This window comes from Danio rerio, chromosome 3 (assembly GCF_052040795.2).
Source record: "Danio rerio strain M-AB ecotype USA chromosome 3, GRCz13ab, whole genome shotgun sequence".
NCBI classification, from domain to species: Eukaryota; Metazoa; Chordata; class Actinopteri; order Cypriniformes; family Danionidae; genus Danio; species Danio rerio.
Genome location: NC_141023.1, coordinates 40,450,129 through 40,474,448, shown reverse-complemented (window position 1 = coordinate 40,474,448; position 24,320 = coordinate 40,450,129). Strand labels below are relative to the sequence as shown.

The 24,320-nt window shown below is 36.9% G+C and overlaps 1 protein-coding gene across 2 annotated transcripts; it reads left to right on the top strand.

Annotated features, from left to right (window-relative positions):
* Positions 1–489: 489 nt before the first annotated feature.
* wipi2 (WD repeat domain, phosphoinositide interacting 2) lies at positions 490–24,227 on the top strand. 2 transcript variants are annotated; one of them, NM_001327789.1, is given in 12 exon segments: positions 490–744; positions 1,772–1,854; positions 10,571–10,740; positions 10,841–10,937; positions 15,524–15,621; positions 15,719–15,811; positions 17,704–17,774; positions 17,887–18,000; positions 18,181–18,345; positions 18,460–18,567; positions 20,146–20,243; positions 22,639–24,227. In NM_001327789.1, coding segments are annotated over 12 exon segments (1,284 nt in total). In that variant the 5' UTR covers positions 490–670; the 3' UTR covers positions 22,752–24,227.
* Positions 24,228–24,320: the final 93 nt, after the last annotated feature.

Sequence of the window (24,320 nt, the reverse complement as noted above, 5' to 3'; positions counted from 1 at the left end):
AAAAGGTTGCTGGTTCGAGCCCCAGCTGGGTCAGTTGGCATTTCGGTGTGGAGTGTGCATGTTCTCCCTGTGTTTGTGTGGGTTTCCTCTGGGTGCTCCTGTTTCCTCCACAGACCAAAGACATGGTGTAGTGTATGTGTGTGAATGCAAGAGTGTATGAGTGTTTCCCAGTGATGGGTTGCAATTAGAAGGTCATCCTCTGCATAACACATATGCTGGCTAAGTTGGTGGTTCATTCCGCTGTGGCAACCCCAAATTGAAAAAAGGGTACTAAGCCGAAAATAAAATTAATGAATTCAAAAGTAAGTCATGTAAACTGCAATTTTATTATGTTCCTTTCAGCAGTCTGTACTGGCGAGTATACAGTTATTAAATCTTTTATAATTTCCCGAAATTCATTACGAGGATCATTGCAGCGCATTTGAGGGTCATATTCTGCACTCGAGAGAGCGGTGGGGCGCCTTTCCCTTTAATTGGAACGGCTCTGCTGCGTGCAGCGGCCAGTGCGCAGGCGCACGAAAAGGTGCAACAGTGGCTGGAGAAAAACAACAACATTCATTGGAACAAGGGTGGAACTTATGGCAGTGCGAGACGACCCCAGATTTCACTGATCTAGCCCTCATCTGAGCCCCTTTTCACTTCGGCTTAATCTGTAAATGGTGTCGAGCCCATGAACCTGGCCAGTCAGAGCGGAGAGGCCGGCTGCAGCCAGCTGCTCTTCGCCAACTTTAATCAGGACAACACGTAAGAAAACATTCACACTCCTGCTGCTGTTGGCCTAACAGACCATCTACACGACAGCAACACACCGCTGTCAGTGCAAACACCGAGTAATCTGCGCCGCAGTCGCGAGAAGCTTCGTTCTGCATAACGGAGAGTTTTAGTTGTGTCGTGCCTCATCATCACTCGAGTGCAATGCAAATACGGCGATAAAGCGTGCTAACCAGCTAAAACACCCACTGTTGATATCTTGATTCCGGTGTTTAAAGTTAACTGGTCCCTTTTAAAACATAATCCTATGATGTGTTAATGCAGCTTTGTTATAATATTATCCACCGTCCGTTTCTTCCTCTTTAGACAAATTCACGCACGAGACGTTGTAGCACTAGCGCACATGCTAACGTGAACATTGCATTTTCGTATTTGTGAAATGTTTTGTCAGCATAACTGTGAAATATGAAATACTTAGTGTGAAGAAACGTGTGGTTGGATAAGCAATTTACCAAGTGTTTTAGGGTTAACGAAGTTGGGCGACCGAAAGTAGCTTAAATGTTAGCAACAGTACAGTACACCAATAAACTGAGCTTTGTGTGTGTTTTTAGCTGTGTTATTCAATTCAGCTGTCTAAAAGATCGTTTCGATGTGATTATATGTTTTTAGAACCTTTTGGTGAACTTTCCAAATAAAGTAACCATCGAACCAGCAGTCATGTTAGCAAAAGCTTTTTGTCTTAATTAGTAGTAGTGCCATTGTAACCGCTGCCTCAGCTCATTGACAACACTTCCAGTATTTTTATAACAGCTGACACACTTCATCACTGTACAAAATAGAGTAAACCGCCTTAACATAGCTTAAAATCTTCTATGTTTTCGGGTTCAAGCATGTCACATTACACCTCTTAAGGATTGCAAAATACCACATTTCACTTTCAAGTCAACAACCTGTTTTAGTCGTTAGGCAAGGCAGTGGAGCGGAAAAAAATGGATTAGTCTTTTTAATCACCTGCTGTGTTTTATTTATTGTTATTTATTATTACCTCCTTGCTTTCCAGATCCCTAGCTGTTGGTACCAAGTCAGGGTACAAGTTTTTCTCCTTGTCATCGGTGGACAAATTGGAACAGATCTATGAATGTAGTAAGTTTTTTCTGTGTTATTTAAGGTTAGCCTTTTTTTAAGTCTGGCATAGTTAGGCAGCCAGAATAGATATGGAATGAGCATGTGCTACTTACATGATATAAGTTGATTGAAGAAGATGATAATGTCTTTCTGGAGGTCAGAGATAATCAGGAGTGCGTGGAAACAACTTGAAGAGGCTTTGAAAATGATTAGTGATAGTTCTAGTTAGGACTGGGCCGATAAATGGCATTATATCGAATCACGATAAAATTTATGTCAATAACAACAATAAGCTCTGGACTTTTTTTGTACTCTATGTTGAACTAGGAGCCAATCACACAGCCGAAATGTGCAACAATGGGAATCTCAAAGTGTGTTAGCGATGTACCCAAATTTTCGCTCACCGAAAATATGTTATGACGTTTAATGGACCCTGTTACGGTCCCTAACTTAAATAAGACTCGTGACCAAAAAGACAACGTAACATAATAAACAACGGCCAAAGTTCTCCAGCTAAATTATTTATTAATATAACATAACCAACAAAACAATCCAAATTGACAAGAGATGGGGAGCCCAACAACATAATAAAGAACAACCAAACAAACCTAAAGCAGGTTGGAGCTCCCCACTCCAAACAAATATCAAAAGGAAAGCATAAAGGAGAACACAACAATAAAGCCGTCAATGACTGTGGTGACGTGGAGGAATGAGGGGCGTAGAAGTCTGCTTCCGTTCGTTTTAAAGGCCTGACGCCACCAGATTAACCAATAGAAAACTGAAAAGGACAAACAAGATCAATTGAAAGTAATTATTAATGGCAGGAGTGAACGCCACACGCAACACCTCCACCCCTAAAATGGTGACTGGTAAACAAAACAACAATACAATAAACACCACCCATCACCATATGGTAATACGTGACATCGCATCGGCCAGCACATTATTTTTACCGGCAACATGTTTCATGTCCAAGTTAAAGGCTTGGACAAACAAAGCCCATCTCATTAAGCGTTGGTTAGAATTACGCATTCTATGAATAAAGATGAGAGGGTTGTGGTCAGTGTAGACTGTTATTGGATAAGATGAAGATCCAATATAAACCTCAAAATTGTTAAGGGCCAAAACCAGCGCCAGAGCTTCTTTTTCGATTGTGGAGTATGCTTTTTGATGTTTCTGGAATTTTTTTGAAAAGTAGCACACTGGGTGCTCAACTCCATCAAGTCCATCCTGCAATAGCACAGCGCCTGCCCCTACATCGCTAGCATCAACAGCCAATTTGAATGTACGGTCGTACACTGGAGCCGCCAAGACGGGTGCATGCATTAAAAGGTGTTTAAGTGACTCAAAAGAATGTTGACATTCCGGTGACCATTTAAAAACCGACTTCGGACTTAATAGGTCGGTGAGAGGAGAAACTACTGTCGAAAAGTTTTTACAAAAATTACGGTAATATCCCGCCATTCCCAGAAAGCGCTGTAATTCGCGACGTGTGGAAGGGACTGGAAATGACGTGATAGCCTCAATCTTGGCGTGTACTGGTTTTACCATGCCACTGCCCACAATCTTACCCAAGTAAACTACCGTTGCTTTTGCAAAATCACATTTGGCCAAATTAACTGTTAAATTGGCATCAGTCAGTTTCTCAAAAACCTGTGTCAACTGATGCATGTGTTCTTGCCACGTTTTTGAATGAACAACGATGTCATCTAAATACACCTCACATCCTGGCACTCCCCCCAACACGCAGTTAACTAACCGCTGAAATGTTGCGGGTGCATTGCGTACCCCAAAAGGCATTACTGTATACTGTAAGAAGGCATCAGGTGTAACAAATGCCGAGATTTCCTTTGCACGTTGAGTTAACGGCACCTGCCAAAATCCTTTAAGAAGGTCTAACTTTGTCACAAACACAGCCGACCCCACACGGTCAACACAGTCTTCCATACGAGGAAGAGGGTGACAGTCAGGTTTTGTGACATTGTTAACCCTTCTAAAGTCTGTGCAGAAACGTTCAGATCCATCAGACTTCATAGCCAAAAGACAGGGCGAGCTCCATGAGCTAATACTAGGTTCTGCAATACCATGCACCAACATATAATTGACTTGATTTTGTAGTCGCTGACGTTTCACAGGGTTGACGCGGTATGGATGTTGTTTAATCGCAGCATTAGCACCAACATCGATGTCATGCTGCAGCACATGAGTCTGAGATGGAACATCTGAAAACAGGGAAACATGACACTTAATTAATTTAAATATGTCTGTTCTCTGTAAATCAGAAAGATGCAAAAAACAAGAGTCAAGATTAGCAAGCATCTCAGAATTTTTTAAACATCCTTGAACTGTAGCCACAGATGGACTCTCAATGTCGCCGCCAGCTTCAAGATCAGACAGCGACTCAGAGTTCTCAATGACACTGTCAGCACCCGATGACAACCCGGAAAATGATTGTACCTGTAACACACTTGAGACAGTTGAACACTCAGTGTTAGGCATAGATGGAGCTGTTTTTATTTTTTTAGAGCTGTGAGAAATCATTTGCCCACGATCATAATAAGGTTTGATCATGTTGATGTGGCAGAGTCTGCTACGACGAACACGGTCGGGGGTAGCAACCACATAATCCCTATCACTTACCCTTTTTTCAATGACATAAGGTCCACTATACCTCGCTTGAAGGCTACAGCCAGGAATCGGAAAAAATACCAAAACTTTGTCCCCCGGCTTAAACTGTCTGTCCACACTGTTCTTATCAAACCAGTTTTTCATCCTGGATTGAGCAACTGCTAAATTCTGTTTAGCCAGTTCACATGCACGATGTAGCTTGTGCCGAAAAGAGCTAACATAATCCAGTATATTTTTTTGTTCTGATTCATTCAACCAATTGTCTCGCAGCAATTTCAAAGGGCCACGGATATTATGTGCAAACACCAAGTCTGCTGGGCTGAAGCCAGTAGATTCTTGCACCACTTCTCGAGCTGCAAACAAAAGCAAGTGCACACCCTCATCCCAATCCTTTTCAAACTCCAGGCAATATGCACGAAGCATTGATTTAAGGGTCTGATGAAATCTCTCCAACGTGCCCTGGCTTTCAGGATGGTAAGCACTTGAAAAGTTATGGGATATTTTCAGCTGATTGGTGACCTGTTTAAAAACACGAGACATAAAATTTGTTCCCTGGTCCGTTTGAATTACCTTGGGAAGCCCAAACAGTGAGAAGAACTTGGTCAGTGCTTTTACTACTGACATGGCCGTAATTTTGCGCATGGGTATGGCCTCAGGAAAACGTGTTGAAGCGCACATAATGGTCAACAAAAATTTACTGCCAGATTTGGTCCGAGGCAATGGGCCTACACAGTCCACCACGACATGATCAAACGGCGAGTCTACAGCTGGAATAGGATATAAAGGGTAAGGTGGAATCGGTGGATTTGACTTTTCAGCTATTTGACAAGTATGACATGTTCTACAATGCCACTTCACATCCCGTTTTAGACCTGGCCAAAAAAAATTACGCAAAATACGATCATAGGTTTTGGTGACACCCAAATGACCAGCTAAGGGGTTGTCATGAGCTAAACTGAGTATTTCACCTCGAAGCTTTTTTGGAACAACAATTTGTGTTACAGTGTTCCAATCATCATGCACAGAAGCAGAAGATGGCGTCCACTTGCGCATTAAAATGTTATTTTTGACAAAATAACCAGACACATTGTCGATAAGCTTCTCTTCAGGGACAGCCAATTCATATAGAGAAACGAGCGAATCATCACTCTGTTGTTCAGAAATTAGATGTTCTTTTGACATACGAACCCCACTAAAGCTCTCAGACAGCTCAGAACGTTCTAGCACATTGTCAGCTGATAAGTTTTCACATTTTCCATCCAACTCTGTAAAATCAGAGACTGAAGATGGAGAACTCAGAACAGGGCCACTATCAGAGTCTGCTTTAGGTTCTTTGTCAAGATCTATCATAAAACTATCCTCCAAGCCATCAGAGTCTATCAAGTTAGCTTTAGCCATTGACCGAGTGACAGCACATACAGGAAACACTGTTGGATACTTCACCTGCAGTTCATCTGGGCCTTCAGACAAAAAGGGCACAGCAGTTACTTCAGGACTCACTAAGATTTTGCCCCCAGCAAGATCATTCCCCAAGAGAAAATCCACTCCTTTTATTGGAAAAGCTGTGCATGCTGCAACTGCTACTGGACCAGACACCAGATCCGACTCAAGCTGGACAGAATGCATTGGCAGGTTAACAAGTTTCATTCCAAATCCCTGAACAATCTCATTGCAGTTTAACGAAGTTTTATCAGAAAGAGGCAACACACTTTGTAGAATGATAGATCTAGAAGCGGCAGTATCACGCAAGATGGTTACAGGAACTTTTACATCACTGTCTGACAAGGAAACAACTCCCTTCATTATAAATGGTGAGTAAATCTCCAAATCAACACACCCAGACTGAAAAAGGTTTGATGTTGAGACTTTTTCTACCAGTGCCACAGTTTTAGGCTTCTTTTTATTCAACAAAAAACAGCTGTTGATTAAATGACCACGTTTTTTGCAATAAGCGCATACTGGCCTTGGCCTAGCTGCATCTTTAGCACTGTGCTCAGTGTGAAAGTGCGTGACAGGACTACGCTGCAACGGAGAGAAAGATGGCTTTTCAAAGTTCTCTCTGTGAGTCAGAACATATTCATCGGCTAATACCGCAGCATCTAGTACATTAGTGACTTTCTGTTCATTCAAGTATGTTGCAATTTTGTCTGGTAGACAATTTTTGAATTCCTCCATTAGAATTAGATCACGAAGCTGTTCTAAATTTTTCACTTCTTGTGCAGAACACCAACGATCAAAAAGTACAGTTTTTTCACGACCAAATTCGACATAAGTTTGGCTTTCAGCTTTTTTATAACGCCTAAACTTTTGCCTATAGGCCTCGGGTACTAATTCATAAGACCTTAAAACAGCAGATTTCACCTGATCATATTTTAAACTTAATTCAGGTGAAAGAGAAGCATATGCCTCCTGGGCTTTTCCTGTGAATACACATTGCAAAAGAAGAGTCCATACCTCTTTAGGCCATTTCAATGTCGTAGCCACTCGTTCAAAAAGTACAAAATATTTGTCCACATCTCTCTCTGAAAAAGGAGGAATTAAACGAATGCATTTATTAATGTCAAAGTCTGTTTCCGGATCAAAATCCCTTGACTGCCTAGACAAACGAGCAGATTCACGTCTTCCAATTTCCTGTATCTCAAATTTACGCAGCTCAAATTCATGCTTTAGCTCTTTTTCCTTGAGCTCCAATCGCCGTATTTCTACTTGCAACTCAAGTCTACGCAATTCAGAGTCAGGCTGCACATCAGCATGTGAAGTGACAGCACTAACAGGAGGAAGGATACTCATTTCACATAAGGCTGTATGCAATTCATTTTTAATTTTCTGTTTTTTCTCTTGTTTAGAGAGTGGTACTTCAAAGTGAGCAGCAATAGAGAACAGATTACTTTTAGTACACTGTTCAAGTTTCTCTATGCTCGGATGAGCAACAAATTCCTCTAAACTAAACTCCATAATAAGATTGAAAAACACGCAGTCAAAATATTGATAACAAATATACAAAAAAAAATCAAATCTGCGTCAAATCTTATTCATCCAACAGCAAAATACAAACTTCCGCAAATTAACTATATAACAAAATATAAAGATAATGCAAAGGAAAGTGAAGTGACAACAAACGTTACAAAGTATACCAAATGCGAGCAAATACACCCCTCTATCTGCGCCTGCCTAACGGAACTTCACCTGTCTAACTCACCTAGTCTTCACGCAGTTCAGCGGCGGGTTATTATGCACTAAAAACCAGCAGGATTGTGAGACAATCTATAATAGACGACCCCACAAAATCCTACGGACGTGCTCCCGAGATATCTGCGTTAACAGATAACACTAACCGCCTCTTTGCGACACTACAAAAACAAAAAACAGACGAAGTCCAAAGGACAACGCCTCTTCAGCCTAACAGGGGAGTAAAGGCCGCTATGCAATTAACAGTATACAAAAAGACTTCACTTACCTGCATTTCCAGAAAGCTTTGCCATGCAACCGCGTTGATCAAGCAAAACAAACACGATGTTTACACACACATGCACACGCTCCGGTGTGACACGCTACGCGGGATTCCCTATGACGCGAAATTACGTCATGAGGAATTCCCCATGAGAACCAAACATTAGTCTAACGATCTATCGTTCAGTAAAGTCAAACAAGTTTGGTATCAAAAAGAGAACAAAGTGAAACAACTTAAAGAGAAGCGGACGAGCCCCCAATTATGTTACGGTCCCTAACTTAAATAAGACTCGTGACCAAAAAGACAACGTAACATAATAAACAACGGCCAAAGTTCTCCAGCTAAATTATTTATTAATATAACATAACCAACAAAACAATCCAAATTGACAAGAGATGGGGAGCCCAACAACATAATAAAGAACAACCAAACAAACCTAAAGCAGGTTGGAGCTCCCCACTCCAAACAAATATCAAAAGGAAAGCATAAAGGAGAACACAACAATAAAGCCGTCAATGACTGTGGTGACGTGGAGGAATGAGGGGCGTAGAAGTCTGCTTCCGTTCGTTTTAAAGGCCTGACGCCACCAGATTAACCAATAGAAAACTGAAAAGGACAAACAAGATCAATTGAAAGTAATTATTAATGGCAGGAGTGAACGCCACACGCAACAGACCCTCTATTTTTTGTGGCTGCAGTCATTGTTTGCATACTCTTTTTAAATGTGTTAGCATTAACAACTGATTTCAATATATATATATATATATATATATATATATATATATATATATATATATATATATATATATATATATATATTGATATCATTCAATATGAAAAAATATTTTAAGATATTATCAAGATATTTATGCATTTTTGCCATATCGCCCAGCCCTAGTTCTGGTTTTCAGTGCTGATGGGCCAAATAATGTCCCTAAAAGCCATCTGTTAACTTTTGATTTCAGGGACCGTATTAATTGTATAGAGCAATGATGCATGTTTAAAATAGCTACTGTATGTAATGTAAAAGCAGTAAGCTTTCATTCATACATCCTGTATGCAAACATTGTGCCCCTCTAAAACTCTCCAAAAGCAGAATAAAATGTTTTAATATATAGGGATTTTTGTTTTATAGTCCACCCGTCAAGTGGTCTATAGAATTAGTTTAAAGTAGTTATATAGACCTATCGATATATTAAACTAGTCTAATATGAATGTAAAATATTTTTTAATAAATTACTATTCCTGTCAATAAGAACTATTGTTGAATTGTTAATGAATCACACATTTGACCTTGGTAAATTTAATAAAAATCCAGAGCAATAGGGTACACGCAGAGCTAGTGTTTCTTCCCAAACCGATAAACCTCTGGTTAATGTGACTTTTTTCATTTTTATAAGGTTGCTTTTACAGCATCGCTGTTGTATTGTAATGAAAATATAATCGGTTAAAAAGACCTAAGCATTGATTAAGTTGTTCAAGCGTAAAACAAGATGAAAAGCCGTTCACACACAAGCGTCCATCAGAATCAGCAGGCTAGCATGCATACTCTAATGAAAATAGTGGGGTAAAATAAATGTTCATATTTTAAAGACATGGTGTGGAAAAAAAATGTTCGATCTGAGACCTACTTTATATCGTGAATCAATCAGGCAGTGAAGATTGTAGATTTTTAAAGAAGACAGACCTTTAATGCACCAAATTACTGTAAAAATAAAAGCCCTTCTGCATATACCACATTAATATAACCAGTTGAAGTCAGAATCATTAGCCCCCCTGAATTATTAGCCCTCTGTTTATTTTTTCCCCAACTTCTGTTCAACATAGATTTTTTCAACACATTTCTGCACATAATAGTTTTAATAACTCATTTCTAATAACCGATTTAATTTATCTTTGCCATGATGAGAGTAAATAATATTTGACTTGATATTTTTCAAGACACATTTCTTTACAGCTTAACGTGACATTTAAAGGCTTAACTAGGCTAATTAGGTTAACTAGGTAGGTTAGGGTAATTAGTCAAGTTATTGTATAACGATGGTTTGCTCTGTAGACTATCAAAAAAAAATAAAAAATACAGCTTAAAGGGGCAAATAGTTTTGACCTTAAAAGTGGCATTTAAAAACTTAAAAACTGCTTTTATTCTAGCTGAAATAAATCAAATAAGACTCTCTCCAGAAGAAAAAATATTATCAGACATACTGTAAAAATTTCTTTGCTCTGTTAAACATAATTTGGGAAGTATTTAAAAAATAAAATTCATAGGGGGGCTAATAATTCTGACTTCACCTGTAAATATAATATTAATAATCTAGTATTAAAATCTAGTCTAAAATGTCTAAATCATCCATCCATCCAATTGTTTTAATGAAGAATTTTGAAATCAGTAAATGAATCTGAATGAATGTTAATGTAGGAATATCAGTATATTAAAATATCACACTTTAAAATGTTAAAAATGAAGCATAAAAATACTTGAAATCACAAAACAAAATGTGCATAAAATAGTTCAAAACCAGTTTTGAGCTCTTTTGCTCAATGTTGATTCTTTGAGTCCAGAAGGTTGAGTGCTGCTCTAGTCCATTATAAATGCTTGCTTTATTCTCCTACACAAGGCATGTTTTATGTACTGTCATTTATTTTAACTCACAGCTGACACAGAAGATGTGTGCATCGTGGAGAGATTGTTCTCCAGCAGCCTCGTCGCTATCGTCAGCCTTAAGGCTCCAAGGAAACTGAAGGTCTGTCATTTCAAGAAAGGGACGGAGATATGCAACTACAGCTACTCGAACACTATACTGGCTGTGAAACTAAACAGACAGGTGAGTCAGCAGACATCCTCTTCTTCTCAAAACACTTACCATATGAGTTTATTTTATTAAGTGTGATCGAACTGTCTGAGAATGTGCTTTATTTCCACAGCGATTGATAGTGTGTTTAGAGGAGTCACTCTATATCCACAACATTAGGGATATGAAAGTACTACATACCATTCGAGAGACCCCTCCCAATCCTTCCGGTGAGTAACACTGCTTCCCATAAGTACATTATTGTTGTTTTTCTTCCAGAGTTTTCTTGAGGAAGTACAGTACATCAGCTTCCTCTTTCAGAACGCCATGCTCTATTTATATTCTGAGAACTGAAAGAATAGGTTTGGAAATTATGTGGTGACCAGTTAGCATTGACCTTGTTGTCATTGGGCTTTTGGTGCAACTAAATCCTACAGATGGTGGCAGCAGCAATGGGTTTAAGAGTGCTGCACAAGTAATATAAGGCACATGTGTGTGATGCATTGTCAAAGCTGCTATTTCATATTAATTTAATATTTTTTTATCGTTTAAAGGTTAATAAACAGTCACAAAAATAGAATGAAACAAAAAAAAGTATATAAATAATTGGACAACTCAAACTGTCTGTGGCAATGCATTCATGCTGTGTTTGACTTATACAGCCCATAAAACACTTGCACGAATCTTTTTTTAATATTTAACCCTCTTCTGCACACGTTATGATAGAACTATAAATAAAATATTTGACTTTTTTTTTTCTTTTTTTTCTCTTCTTAATTGGCTTAAAAAATTGCTGTAAAAAGAAATTGGGGATTTTTTTTTTTCAAAGTACTTCATGATATGTTGCAACAACAACCAATAGTGGATCTAACTTAAACATTTCCAATTTAGAACTTGCCTTATAAATAAGAATTGTCTTGTTTAAATTGTTGTTTGTTTTGATTTAATTGATTTACTTGCAAACAAACTTACTTGATAAAAACATTTCTGAGTTATGACTATGTCATCGTAACATACTGTAGGTGATGTCTCAATTTTTTTGTGTGGATCTGACATGAGTTGATCCTTTGTGTTTATTCATGTTTTTATTTGCGTTCAGCAACTACTCACAATAAATGCCAGTCTGTCAGAAATCGCACCACAGAAAAACACTGCACGTCATGTGACTTAACCAAAGCACATCATTGGTTAAACTAAGGTCTTCTTTTTCCAACAAAAAAATTAGAACGTCTGTCTTAAAAAAACAGTGGCAGGAATGCCATAATAATGGCAACATCGTGCAGTTGAGGATTAATAATAGGCTACTGAATTGCAAATTTAATCTTGGTTAATTAAATGAAAATTCAGAACAATTAATATGTAAATATATTACTAAATATTTTAAGAAAAAACGTTTTTTTAACCTAGTCTGAAAAAAGTCTAAATCATTCATTCATCCAATTATTTGTATGAATAAATTTGAAATCACTAAATAAATCTGAATGAATGTTAAAGGGCACCTAGGTTAACCCTTTTCTTTAGATTTAATATATTAAATCTAAATTAAATGTGTTTTGCGTCTCCAGAATGTGTCTGTAAAGTTTCAACTCAAAACACAAAACATATTTTTCATTATACCTTTTACAAGATTCTATTTTATAAATTTTTGCACTGGGGGCTGTTTTGTTGTACTGCGCCTTTAAGGCTAGTCCTCCCCGCCTACTGTTTCTACCTGCCTTTCTGCATGCCTTAATCTCCTGCATCGGCTGCATCAGACAACAGACTTAAAGGAAGAAGATCTCACTTAGCGTTTGTGAGAAATACTACTGTAAGAACTTTACCAATGAGTATTTGTTGTGCAGCTGCATCGATGAGTCACACAATGTCTTTGTAATGTTCACGCGCACACACACACACACAAACAGTCAGAGCGCACGTTTAGCTTTGCACGCATATGTTACAGGATACAGGTTAATCTCCACTGCTGTATGGATATCTGTTATGTTAATGTACAAAATAAACCTGATTTAACATCCACAAAGCGGGAATAAAGCGTCTTCCTTTATAATTGTTTTGACACGCGGCTGTGCTGATGAAGTGAATCTGAAGTGAATCACTGTAATTCATTATATACGTGCACTGTTTTAAAACATTTTAAACATGTGAAACTTACTCTTGATCACATTTGGTGATGACTGATGAGCGAACTGAACAAACCTTTTATTCCCGGTTGCTTTGCGCACGTCTGGTCTTGTTGACATGATTATATACGTGACATGTTAATACGGAGCTGTCAATCAATTCGTTGGGCGGGGGGACCGCATTCCTACGTCAAGTTGCGCTCAGTCAGAAAACCGCTGCAATTGGTCCACCAATTTTATGTTGTTAAATTGAAAAAAAAGGGCTGTGTGTGTTTATATCACCCCAATATGACGGTCTATACACTATCTACACATATGTCTGTCTAAACAGCTTGAAAAGTAGAATTTTCACCATAGGTGCCCTTTAAATGTATAAAAATCGATGTATTAAAATAATCACACTTTACCTTTTAAAAAGAGAAGCTAAACACATTCCACTTAAATTTTTTTTAAACAAATAGAGTTAAGAAATAAATCTGTAAAATATTATATTAGAAGTAATATAAGGCACAGGTGTGTGATGCATTGTCAAAGCTGCCATTTGATATTAATTTAATATATTTCTTATCGTTTAACGCTTAATAAACTGTCCAAAAATAGCATGAAACATTGGTGCTGTTATATTGACATCTTATTTTACATTTAATAAAATAAACAATTGTGGTTTGAACATCCAGATGAATTTAGACCTGTGTTTAGTTTCATTTGGGATGCTTCTTAAGCCCCAAGGTGTTTTTTCACATGCATTTTTTCATTTCTCTTTGCTATTTGGGCTTATTGGAACCTAATTAGAATTTAAAACCAAGTATCATCTTTTAATATGATGTACTTTTAGAGAAATATGATGTCTATATATGTGGACTTGTGGTCCGAATTTACATCAAACACCTTTTTCCTGACCGTTTTTAATAGATAGATAACAAAGAAAATTTTCTTGAACATGTTTTGACTGTCAGAGAGTAAAACAACATTTTGTCCCATTCTGGACTGTTAAAATAGTGTTTAAGACATTTCATATGCTGCAAAGCAGTTGCAGGATGACACTGTATGTCTCTAACAAAATATAAAATATTCAAAGTATTTAAAATAGCCACTTAAGAGCTAAAATCTGCTGTCCTAGTATGTGGCCTCTAAGCCCAAGGAGGTTAAAGCACCTTCTGAAGCGATTGAGCCACTCAAGACTTACGCACGCATATTATTGAAAAGGGAAGAAAAAACTTTTTGTGACTTGTGTAATAATATTTTGACGATAAACATATTTTAATAGAATGTTTATATTTTATATGGTATTAGAGAACGTTTTTATTCAGGAGATACTTTCCTGAAATGTATATTTATGACTGATCAAACTGAAATCGCTTTCATTTTATCAGTGTGTTGTTATTTGTATATTTGTTTCTACAATGAATGATCAAGAAGCAGTTATGATTGTAAATTAAATGTTAAATATTTTGTACAAATGTTTCCATGAATGTAACCAATGCTGCTGATGTTGCATTAAACACAAATTTGGAGGCGATTGTATTTGTATTTGTCTGCATTTTAGAGGACATTTACAACTGCTATTTTCACAATTGGATCACTATCTGATCCGAAAAAAATGCAAAGCAAAAAATTCTTAAGAAGTGCACATCTGACAGAAGCTTGAGTTGACAGTAGCCGGAGCGTAAGTTGGGGCTTAAATATAATTGTGTTTTTATAAACAAAAGCAGTGCCAACTAAATAAATTGTACATGCATCATCATGTATAATTCTAACAACCTCACTACCATAGTAAAAGACATTTGTTTTAAAGCAAAAACCTAAAGACATTTCATATAAATAGAAATGGACAACTAATATTACTTATCAAATATTCAGTAATTATATTTCAGTTAGAGTCACTCATATTTAATACAATAAAAATAAAAGCATTTAGGGCTGCACTATTTGGAGAAAAAATGAAAATTGCGATTATTTTATTAATTTATTTTTTTTTCTCTGATAAAAAAATTGCTATTTAAAATGTGATTTTCTACCATTTCATAAAAGAGCTTAAGGTTTAATGTGGTGGTTTTACCAGCACCAAAGAAAGACCAAGCATAATTACAAAGTACACCACACTAGTATACTGTTTATTTAAAACCGCTATTGTTGCTATGTTTTCCAATAAAGTTGTCATGACAAATTAAGAAAATAACTACAGTAAGTTAAATAAATTTACTTTTAAAATCATATATATAAAGAGATTAAAAAAAACCTTTGCATTTTCGATTGTGTTATATTTGTCACATTGTTCAGGATAATGTTCTTACGAACTGTCAAAAACTATATGCTTGTTACCATATTTTACAACACATGGAAATAATTGCAGCTTTTTAAATTTAAAAACGATTAATCGTGCAGGCCTGCATAAAATTCAGTACAAATATGCAGTATGGCATTTCTGCCAGTTGTTTCCCATGTTAGTGCGTTGAGGAGAATAACAACTCCGTTTCGCGATGATATGGAGAACTAGTCTGTTAAAACAACTAGTCTTGTTACACTTCTAGTGTTTTCAGCGATGTATCTCATACACACAAAATGTCATCACACCAGTTTAATTTAGTCAGAAAAAAGTTTACAAAATGGGACCACATATTCACAGCCCTATGTCATAACTCCAAGTAATCCGATGGTGTATGTTTGTTTATTAATATGCCGCTAAATATTTACAGGACTTTGTGCCCTGTCAATCAGTAATGACAACTGCTACCTGGCGTATCCGGGAAGTGCAACGATTGGAGAAGTACAAGTTTTTGACACAGTCAACCTGGTAAGTAGTGTTTAGCTGAAATGTTTGCCGTAATTATGGTTTTTGCAAAATGTTGAACAGTGTTGATCAATGTGTAATAATTATTTCCTCTCTGCAGAGGGCAGCTAACATGATACCTGCCCATGACAGCCCGCTAGCAGCTCTGGCGTTTGATGCAAGTGGCACTAAATTGGCCACGGCTTCTGAAAAGGTTTGAGAAGCTGTCTTTGTGTGAGGTTTAAGCGAACTAATTTAGTGGTTAAATTTCAGACTCTAAACTGTTTTGCTGTCAGTCTTAGATGAAAAAAATGAAAATGTGTAAAAATATTGCAGTGTATTACTTGTGTTTTTTTTTTTTTTTTTGTAATGTTTATTCAGGCCTGGCGCTACGGGAGGGCAAATGGGGGCATTTTCCCCTCAGAAAGAATTTGTCCCCCCCCCCCCCCTTTTTTTTTCATAAAGGATTGCTCTTTCAAAACTGAAAATTCTTTCTGTCATTAATTACTCTCGTCATTCCGACCTTCAGAACACACATTTAGATACTTTATATTATGAAATAGCAATTTAATAATGAAAATCGTGAGAATAAAGCTAGGCATATAGTCTAGAGATCTTATCCCTACATCAGGTCAGGTGTGCCCCTAAATAGCCTTTAAAGAGCGCACATGGTGGCGGAGGCGCACTCAACTCACATGGGAGAAAACTGGACTAGTGGATGGCATGAGGCAAGCAGCCTAATTCATTACATGAAAGTGCACTTTTACAGTTTTGTAAAGAAACATCCCGTTATGCAGTGCATAAAGCAAATGTATTTTCAGTTTAGAGATGATCAGCCTGCGAAGTCAAGTTTACAGCAATATAAATTAAATTAGTATATAGTGCGTGAGTAAATGGATTTGCCGTAGATTCACCCCTCACATGTGCTGCTGGTAGGCTGAATGATAATCTTTAAAAATATGTAATTTAGGCTATACTGCGATTTGCTCATGCACAATTAAACACCAAAAAATATACTGTAGCCCTTTTTAAAAGCTAAAATACAGTTAGCATATCAATTTTATTAATTGTAGATCATGGCCCTACAAAATGAAAATAACATTTAAACAAGTTATTAAAATTGGTTTAATAAATAAATAAATAAATAAATAAATAAAATGACGGGTAGACCTAGTAACATAATGGTTTATGATTGCGTATTTACAAATGGCAACCGGATAATATCAAGGAAAAAACACACCTAAGATAAATCTTTATTTTTACCTTTAAAATGATATAACTTAGAGTTGCGTGTTATCTTAAAATTTAACCAATTGTCACGGTAATAACTGTGAATTTAGGTATCTTTTTTTAGGTGTTTCTCTGGCTACACTAATGCCTTAAAATGCAACTAAATCTTCTTTTTTTAAATGACATTAGATTGTAACATTTAACTTTTTCCTAACACTGATGTTGGTCAGTTAACAGGCAATACGTGAAGCTTAATAAAAAAATTGGAATCAAAATGCCCCCTCAGATATGACATTCTGTTGCCGAGCCTGTGTATATTTTCTGAAACTGTTTTGACTAGAGTTTTACTTTTTGCATTAAAATGTACAGTTTAGAAATACAACATAAATAAATAAATTATTGTTGAAATGTTTTAGGGCAGTATTCGCAAATTATTCTCTTATTTTCACAAAATTTGCATTTATTTGATTAAAAATGTATCATTTATTTTTAATTATATCAAAATCACTTGTCACAAAATCCTCTTGAAATCATTCTGATAGGATTTGCTGTTCAATAAAATTTCCTAAATGCTAACAACAGCTGTACTACTTCATATATTTGTAAAAATCATGATAATCCTGAATACCTTTATGAATATGAAGTACAAAAGAACATCTCTCAAATTAATTTGTAACATAAAACTCTGAACTGTTGCTTTTTATCCTTTTAATGCATCCGGAGTAAAGTTATTTATTTTTTGAAGAGTATCAGATTAAGTATTGTTTGCATGAAGTCCATTTTTATTAAAAATATTAAACTCTTAGTCTATGATTCAGCAACTTTTTTTAAGCTTCTTTGAAGTGTAATTTCACCTTTTTTCTTGCTATTATTCAGGGCACCGTAATCCGTGTGTTCTCGATTCCAGAGGGCCAAAAGCTCTTTGAGTTCAGGAGAGGGGTAAAGAGGTAGATCATTTCATGTTTGTCGATTCTATCTATTTTGGATTGATTTAAAGAGTCAAGATTTATAAGCACACCCAATGAAAACAATGCACTTTCTTTAATTATCCCTTAACAGATGTGTGAGCATCTGTTCCCTGGCCTTCAGTATGGAGGGACTCTATCTGTCTGCCTCGAGCAACACAGAGACGGTTCATATTTTTAAGCTGGAGACCCAGAGAGAGAAGTCAGTGTAATGTTGCCCACTGAACAGAAGTGGTTTTTACTCATTCTCAAATTACAAACACACCATTTTTAAGGGTTTTCCTTTTTATTAATTGATTGATTATTTTCGTGAGAATATAGCTGTAAGTTGCATTAAAACAAGTCAGAACAATACTGTCCTTTTCAAACTCCTGGTTTTCCACCGTAGGCCTCAGGAGGAGCCCACTACTTGGACGGGATACTTTGGGAAAGTGTTGATGGCCTCCACAACATATCTGCCTGCACACGTAACGGAGATGTTCACTCAAGGACGGGCGTTTGCCACAGTCAGACTGCCTTTTTCAGGACACAAGAACATCTGCGCTCTGGCCATGTGAGGAAACCTTTTTGAAATAGCACACCGCTGGTTTATATAATCCACATTCAGACTGTAGTTGCTATCAGGGTAGATGTGTGTCTGATTATCTTGCTTGTGATCGGTATCTAGAATTCAGAAGATTCCACGGCTGCTGGTGGCGGCTGCAGATGGCTATCTGTACCTGTACAATCTGGACCCTCAGGAGGGAGGAGAATGCACACTAATGAAACAACATAAGTGAGATTCAGTACACTGTTTAATATTTACAGCAACATTTTATCAGCAAGTTCTTAATGTTTTTGAAGAAAGTCTTTAATTCTAACCAAGGCGCTGCATTTGTTTAATTAAAAATGTCATTAAAACACAAATACTGACAAAATCCTTTTTTAATTTAGAAATTTATAAACAGTGTAATACAAAGCTGAGTTTTAGCAGCATTTACTCCAGTTCTCAGTTGTAGGAAGTTTTCATAGTTCTTATAACTGTTTGCGAAAGTACCTACTTTTTTGGTTTGTTTGTATTACAAGAACGGGGAAAACTTTTTTACAGTCTAGTTTCACATGTACATACTATGTACTTACAATTATGTCTGTGAAAGTTTGCTTGGGACTAGTAAACAGCTTTTTACATTTTAAAAATTACATTTTATTTTGGTTTATTTTGAATTGATTGATAGATTGCAAATCAAGCAACAATTGGGATGGGGGGGGGGGGGCCCATCCAGGTATATTAATGGTCGTCCAAATATATTGTGTGACACTTTTTTTTTTGTGGTTGTTTTTTACTATTATAATTTTTTACACTTTTTTTTTTTTTTTAAACAACCAAATTATATACAAACATCTTCGAGCAATTAAGTAGAAAAAAATCTTCTGTCAACACTCCCACATACAGCCTCACGTGCTCTGCAGACCCACAGAGACCTGCACCTTTTTGCGTCTGGCTGGGGTTACTAAAATGTCCAGGATTAGGTTTTGCTTTAGTTTTCTAAGCTGTTGGTAATTTTATGCACACAGCCATGAGAGAGACATTTAATAATTAATTCTTTAATGACTCAAATGACTCCGAAAAACTTTTTCTAAATACTTGGAGTGGACAAAATTACATCTAAACTGCCTGCATAATATTTGTACACTATTAGAAATGTCTTATTTAAATAATTTTATTCAATAATTTTAAGTATTATCATTTTTAGAAATATTGTCTGTTTTATATCGTCTGTTTTATTCCTTTTTTCTTTTATTTATTTGTCATTTGCTGTATATTTTATTAATTTGATGATGTCAATATATTATATACTTTATACATCTAAAATGCTTTGGCAATACTTTACAAAATGTCATGCCAATAAAGCAACCTGAACTTGAATGAGAGATAGAGAGAAGCAGGTTTGATCTGTCAGTGGGTGCACATGGCTCCTGAATAACATAAAAGAGAAATAGTAGATATTTTATTTATTTCAACTGTCTTTTTTTACTTTAACCAATTGGGAAAAAAAAGTTAATAATAATTAAAACCAGATAATAATAAAAAATAGTGTTAAAAATCTTATTATGTTTTGTTTGTCGCAAATAGTTAACTATTTATGTGCCATGGGAAAAAGTGTGTTTCGATCCGGCCACCACCGCAAGTATATTTCAAACCTGTGGGAAGCACTGTATAATATATGGATTAATATATTACCTGCGTATTTATTTCAAGAATTGGGTTAAAGTTGGCCTAAAATCATAGGAAAATAAGTCTTAGTTTGGCCCTGTATTGGCACTGATTGACATCATAGGTGATTTACTCATGTAAACATGTATCGTCCTTCAGGTTGGATGGAAGTGCAGAGCCTGCGAATGAAATTCTTGAACAGACAGCTCACGATCGGCCACCTGTGGCCCAGACCTACAGTGCTGCTGTTGCCAAAGGTAAGAAAAAAAACTGGTTCCTTTTTAAGTGAAGTTTTACAAACTAATTTCAAGAGGATCATGAGTCATGATTGACCACAGCGGGCCTCACATCAACAATCAAATGATAGATCAATCAGATGAATTCAAGCCTACATATATAGCCCATATTTCTTAGAATCCCCCCAGAATCCACTCATCTCCCATTCGTTCCATTTCTACACCAGGGGAGCTCTTGAGACCAACCTGATCTTAGACTCCCTACTGTACTAAGGGTGTACTCGCACTATGCTATCCAAACCATGCCCAGGTGCATTTCCCAGCTCATTTGACATGTGTGAATGCTCCAAATCAGGCCCAGGCGCAGTTCAGTTGGCCAGACCTGGCTCGGTTGGAAGAAGTGTGCCAGAGCACGGTTCGGTTGGGCTTTGGTGCGGTACACTTGTAGTGTGAGTGCAAAGCGTGCCTGAGCCTGAAACTGTAGACGTGATGTCACTTAAGGGACAGTTTTATATAGGTTTATTAATCATTCTTACTTTTCAATGAACGCAAACCCCTCACTGAACATCAGCTGCACCTTCAGCAAACCTCCTAATACCTAAGCATCAAAAGTTGTGGATCTATTCTGCAAAATATTTGACTGTGTGTTACTGCATCCCAAACGACAAAAAAAATACAAAACAATACAACTAAAGCAATCACCAATGTGCTTCTTGTCCTGTTAAACTGAACAGTCGCATCATTTATTAATTAAGCATGCTCCGGTTCAGAAGGTAAAGATGCAGTGTGAGTGCAGGCTGTCAGGGGAGAGGGGAGGGGGAACAACTGTGCTTCAGCATTATTCAAGGCAACTGTAGCTAGTGCGAATACACCCTAACTATCCAGGGGTGCATTTCCCAAAACCATCCTTAGCCAACTAAAGTCGCAAGTTCCGTCATTACAAACATAGTTTGTTGATTTTGCCGTTTACCAAATCCGTCGCTGAAACGAACATTCGCAAACTGCGTTAAGCACTCGCAACTACAGCTCTGGAGCTATAGTTAGAAACATAGTTCCTGGCTTTGTTTTATTTTCACTTATCCCCCTTATGCCCTATTTATTTAAAACATTTTAACATTCAGAGTTGGAATTATTAAAAATAAAAAAAAGCATTAAGGTCATCTTTCTTAGGTGTAATTTGCTTTCAAAGTATTTTTACAGTTCATTGATCTTCCTGTTTACAATTATGCTCCCTTCGCAGTGCACTTTGATGTCATTTTGAACACAGCCTCATGGGTAAAGCTGTAGGAGACCTATTATTTAAAAGCATGATTTATATTACGTCTCCAAAGCTTGCGAAAACAAAAAGCATACGTTTATTCTTTTAATTTATAGTGGGTTATTTATTAAGTATCTGTACTGTTTATGACATGGGCCTGCTGGTTAGAACTTTCTGCAGTGGTTTGCATGTGTCAAATTGTAAAAGTAGACTTTTCAAAAACAGTTCTAAATAAATAAACAATATCCTACTTAATAATATCATCATTAATATTATTATTAAAGTATGTTTTTTATTTTTAGTAAATAATAAATAATACATTTTATTTTATAATAAATAGCCTCATTATTTATGTATTTATTTATTTATTTAAATGATTTATATCAAGGGTGCTCAATCCTGTTCCTGGAGATCTACCTTCCTCTACAGTTTAGCTCCTACCCTGATCAAACCCAATTGAACCAATTAATTAGGACCTGAAATCCACTTGATAATTACAGACAGGTGTGTTTGATAAGGGTTGCAACTGAAATCTGCAGGAAGGTAGATCTCCAGGAACTGGATTGGCCACTCCTGATTTATATGATATTAGAATACGTCTTAGCTTTTGTAAGTGATTTTATGTTTTAGAATTGAATATGTAATGTTCAACTTGTCAATAATATTAGTAAAGCAAACACAGGCCCTATATGTGTCATTTACATATATTTCAATTAGTATGGAAGGCCAGTGCATCTTTTTACCAAATCTTTTAATTTTATTTTAAATGCGTGTGCGTGTAAAACAATATAATTTGGACAAAGAAATGATGCGGTTCATCTCTAAAGAAGTTGTACGTTTAGAGCATTATTATGGGCGTTTTACGTTATAACTAACGTGGTTTAAGCGATGGATCTGCGATGGTTTTGGGAAACACTCGTCACTACATCGTTCTTTTCACAAACGATGCATCGTACTATGATAGTTCAGCCGAGAGTTACATCGTTGTTTGGGAAACGCACCCCAGGAAGGAACCCTGGGCACAAAAATCTCCGAGCTCTCTCCCTGGACAGCATGCCAAACTTGCAATCAGCATCAAGCATTAGCTAAGTGTGAACTCTTGAAACTAAACTAGAGTTAAAGAAGAAACGTAATAATTTTAATATGCTGTAATCGCAGGTTACAGTGAGGATCAGGGGGCTGTAGGGGGAGCTGGAGTAGAGGACGACATGAACACCCTCCACCTGGATGAAGAGAACGAGCAGCCTCCATTAATCCTGGAAACAGACTGAGCCGCTGCCAGAAGATGGAGCCGACTGAGTGACATTGCAGAGGGGGTTTTCCTCCTCTGGTGCTGCTATGGACATGTGTGACCTGATAGAGAAAGGGATTAAAAGAGAGATCATTTTAAAGCAAGCCTAGCTGTAGCCTTATTCTGTCTGTTGTTGCGTATAGATGTTTTCCTCCTCTCCCCCTCTGCAACCTTTGTGGCTTTCTAAAAACCCTGCTGTATTTTTCTTTCAATTCCCTTTCTTTCTTTCTATTTTTTATTATTATTTCTTTAAAACTCCCAGTCCTTAATCAGACCAAACTATGAAATCTGAGCTGCAGGTGTCACGTCTCTTAGCTTTGCATGTACATGTGCCAAGATTAGAAATCCTAGAAAACCTTTGCTTTCATGTGGATGGTTCTGATGTGTTTGCTGGCCAATTCTCCTCTTAAGCTTTTGTCTTTTTCCACATATGATTGAAAGCAAAACTGGCTTGCACCGCCTGCTACGTCACCTTACCACACAGTGTCCCTTACCAATCATCAACATCTGTGGCGAGATGTGAAGTTTGTTCTGTAATGATGTAAATGGCGTGTTAAAATAACAACCTGGGGTTCTTAAACAGGCTAAAAGGGTTGTTTCTCTCTCAGATTACTTCATCTATAAGCGCACATGCTCTATGATGCTCTCTTTTAATTCATTCTATGGTTAACCAATTCGGCAATCGTTTCTTTTTTGGCTTTAAGTAACCCCCAGCATCTTCCGTGAGCCTGTTCATCGAAGAGCTTTTATTATTTTAAGTTTCAAACACCGTTGTAGACATGACTGATGAAGGTGTTTAATGTTTTGATTTGAAGAACGCGGAATCAAGAGGCTGTCAGACGCCATTTGGTTTCCAGAACATGTGGTAAATAATGAAGGAGGGAAGGTCAAGATTTATTCTAAATACCAGCAGTTGATGATTTCTCATGACATGAGAGAAATGCGTCCGATTTGCAAAGAGGAAAAGCATCATATATCTCACTAAAATGATCAGGTTTTTAGGATAACAATCGCAACATTTAGCTTACAAACCGGGGATGTGTTCTCACAGACATCCCTGTGGACTGCAGATTGAACAAACAGGTCACATGGTCAGGCAGTTGAACCAGAACAGGTCAGAAGTATAATGTGATTTCCAGGGTTCTTTTGAAAAATAAATAAAGAGGACCAGGGTTTATGAATGTGATAACCAAATATTAGTCGGTGTTTCCAAATACAGGCTTTTGGAGACGCTGCCTGAATTCGGGGAGCTCAAAAGGATCTCGAGAACATTTTTATGCATGATTTTTTTTCTTTCTTTAGCATGTTTTGGTGTTGCCTATCAACAGTTGACTTACCTCCTCATCAGCCAATGAGCTCAAACCCCCCAAGGCCACTTTAATCTGTTTTCTAATGATTTTTGTATAAACTGTAAATTGTTCCATATAAAGATTAAATAAATCCCCTGTTGAAAGTGTTTCAGAGTCTTAAACGTTTTTATTTCTGCTTTTCATTCATTTCAGATAGCGGCGTACTTCTTTTTATGTCCATTATGCATCATGTAAATATT

What these genes read in the sequence shown, in the direction of transcription:
- wipi2 (XM_087242500.1), top strand. Translation starts at nt 671, where the DNA reads ATGAACCTGGCCAGTCAGAGCGGAGAGGCCGGCTGCAGCCAGCTGCTC. An exon ending in AACATCTGCGCTCTGGCCAT is followed by an intron (nt 18,346 to 18,459) that starts GTGAGGAAACCT and finishes ATCGGTATCTAG; the next exon opens with AATTCAGAAGATTCCACGGC. An exon ending in CAGTGCTGCTGTTGCCAAAG is followed by an intron (nt 20,244 to 22,638) that starts GTAAGAAAAAAA and finishes CTGTAATCGCAG; the next exon opens with GTTACAGTGAGGATCAGGGG.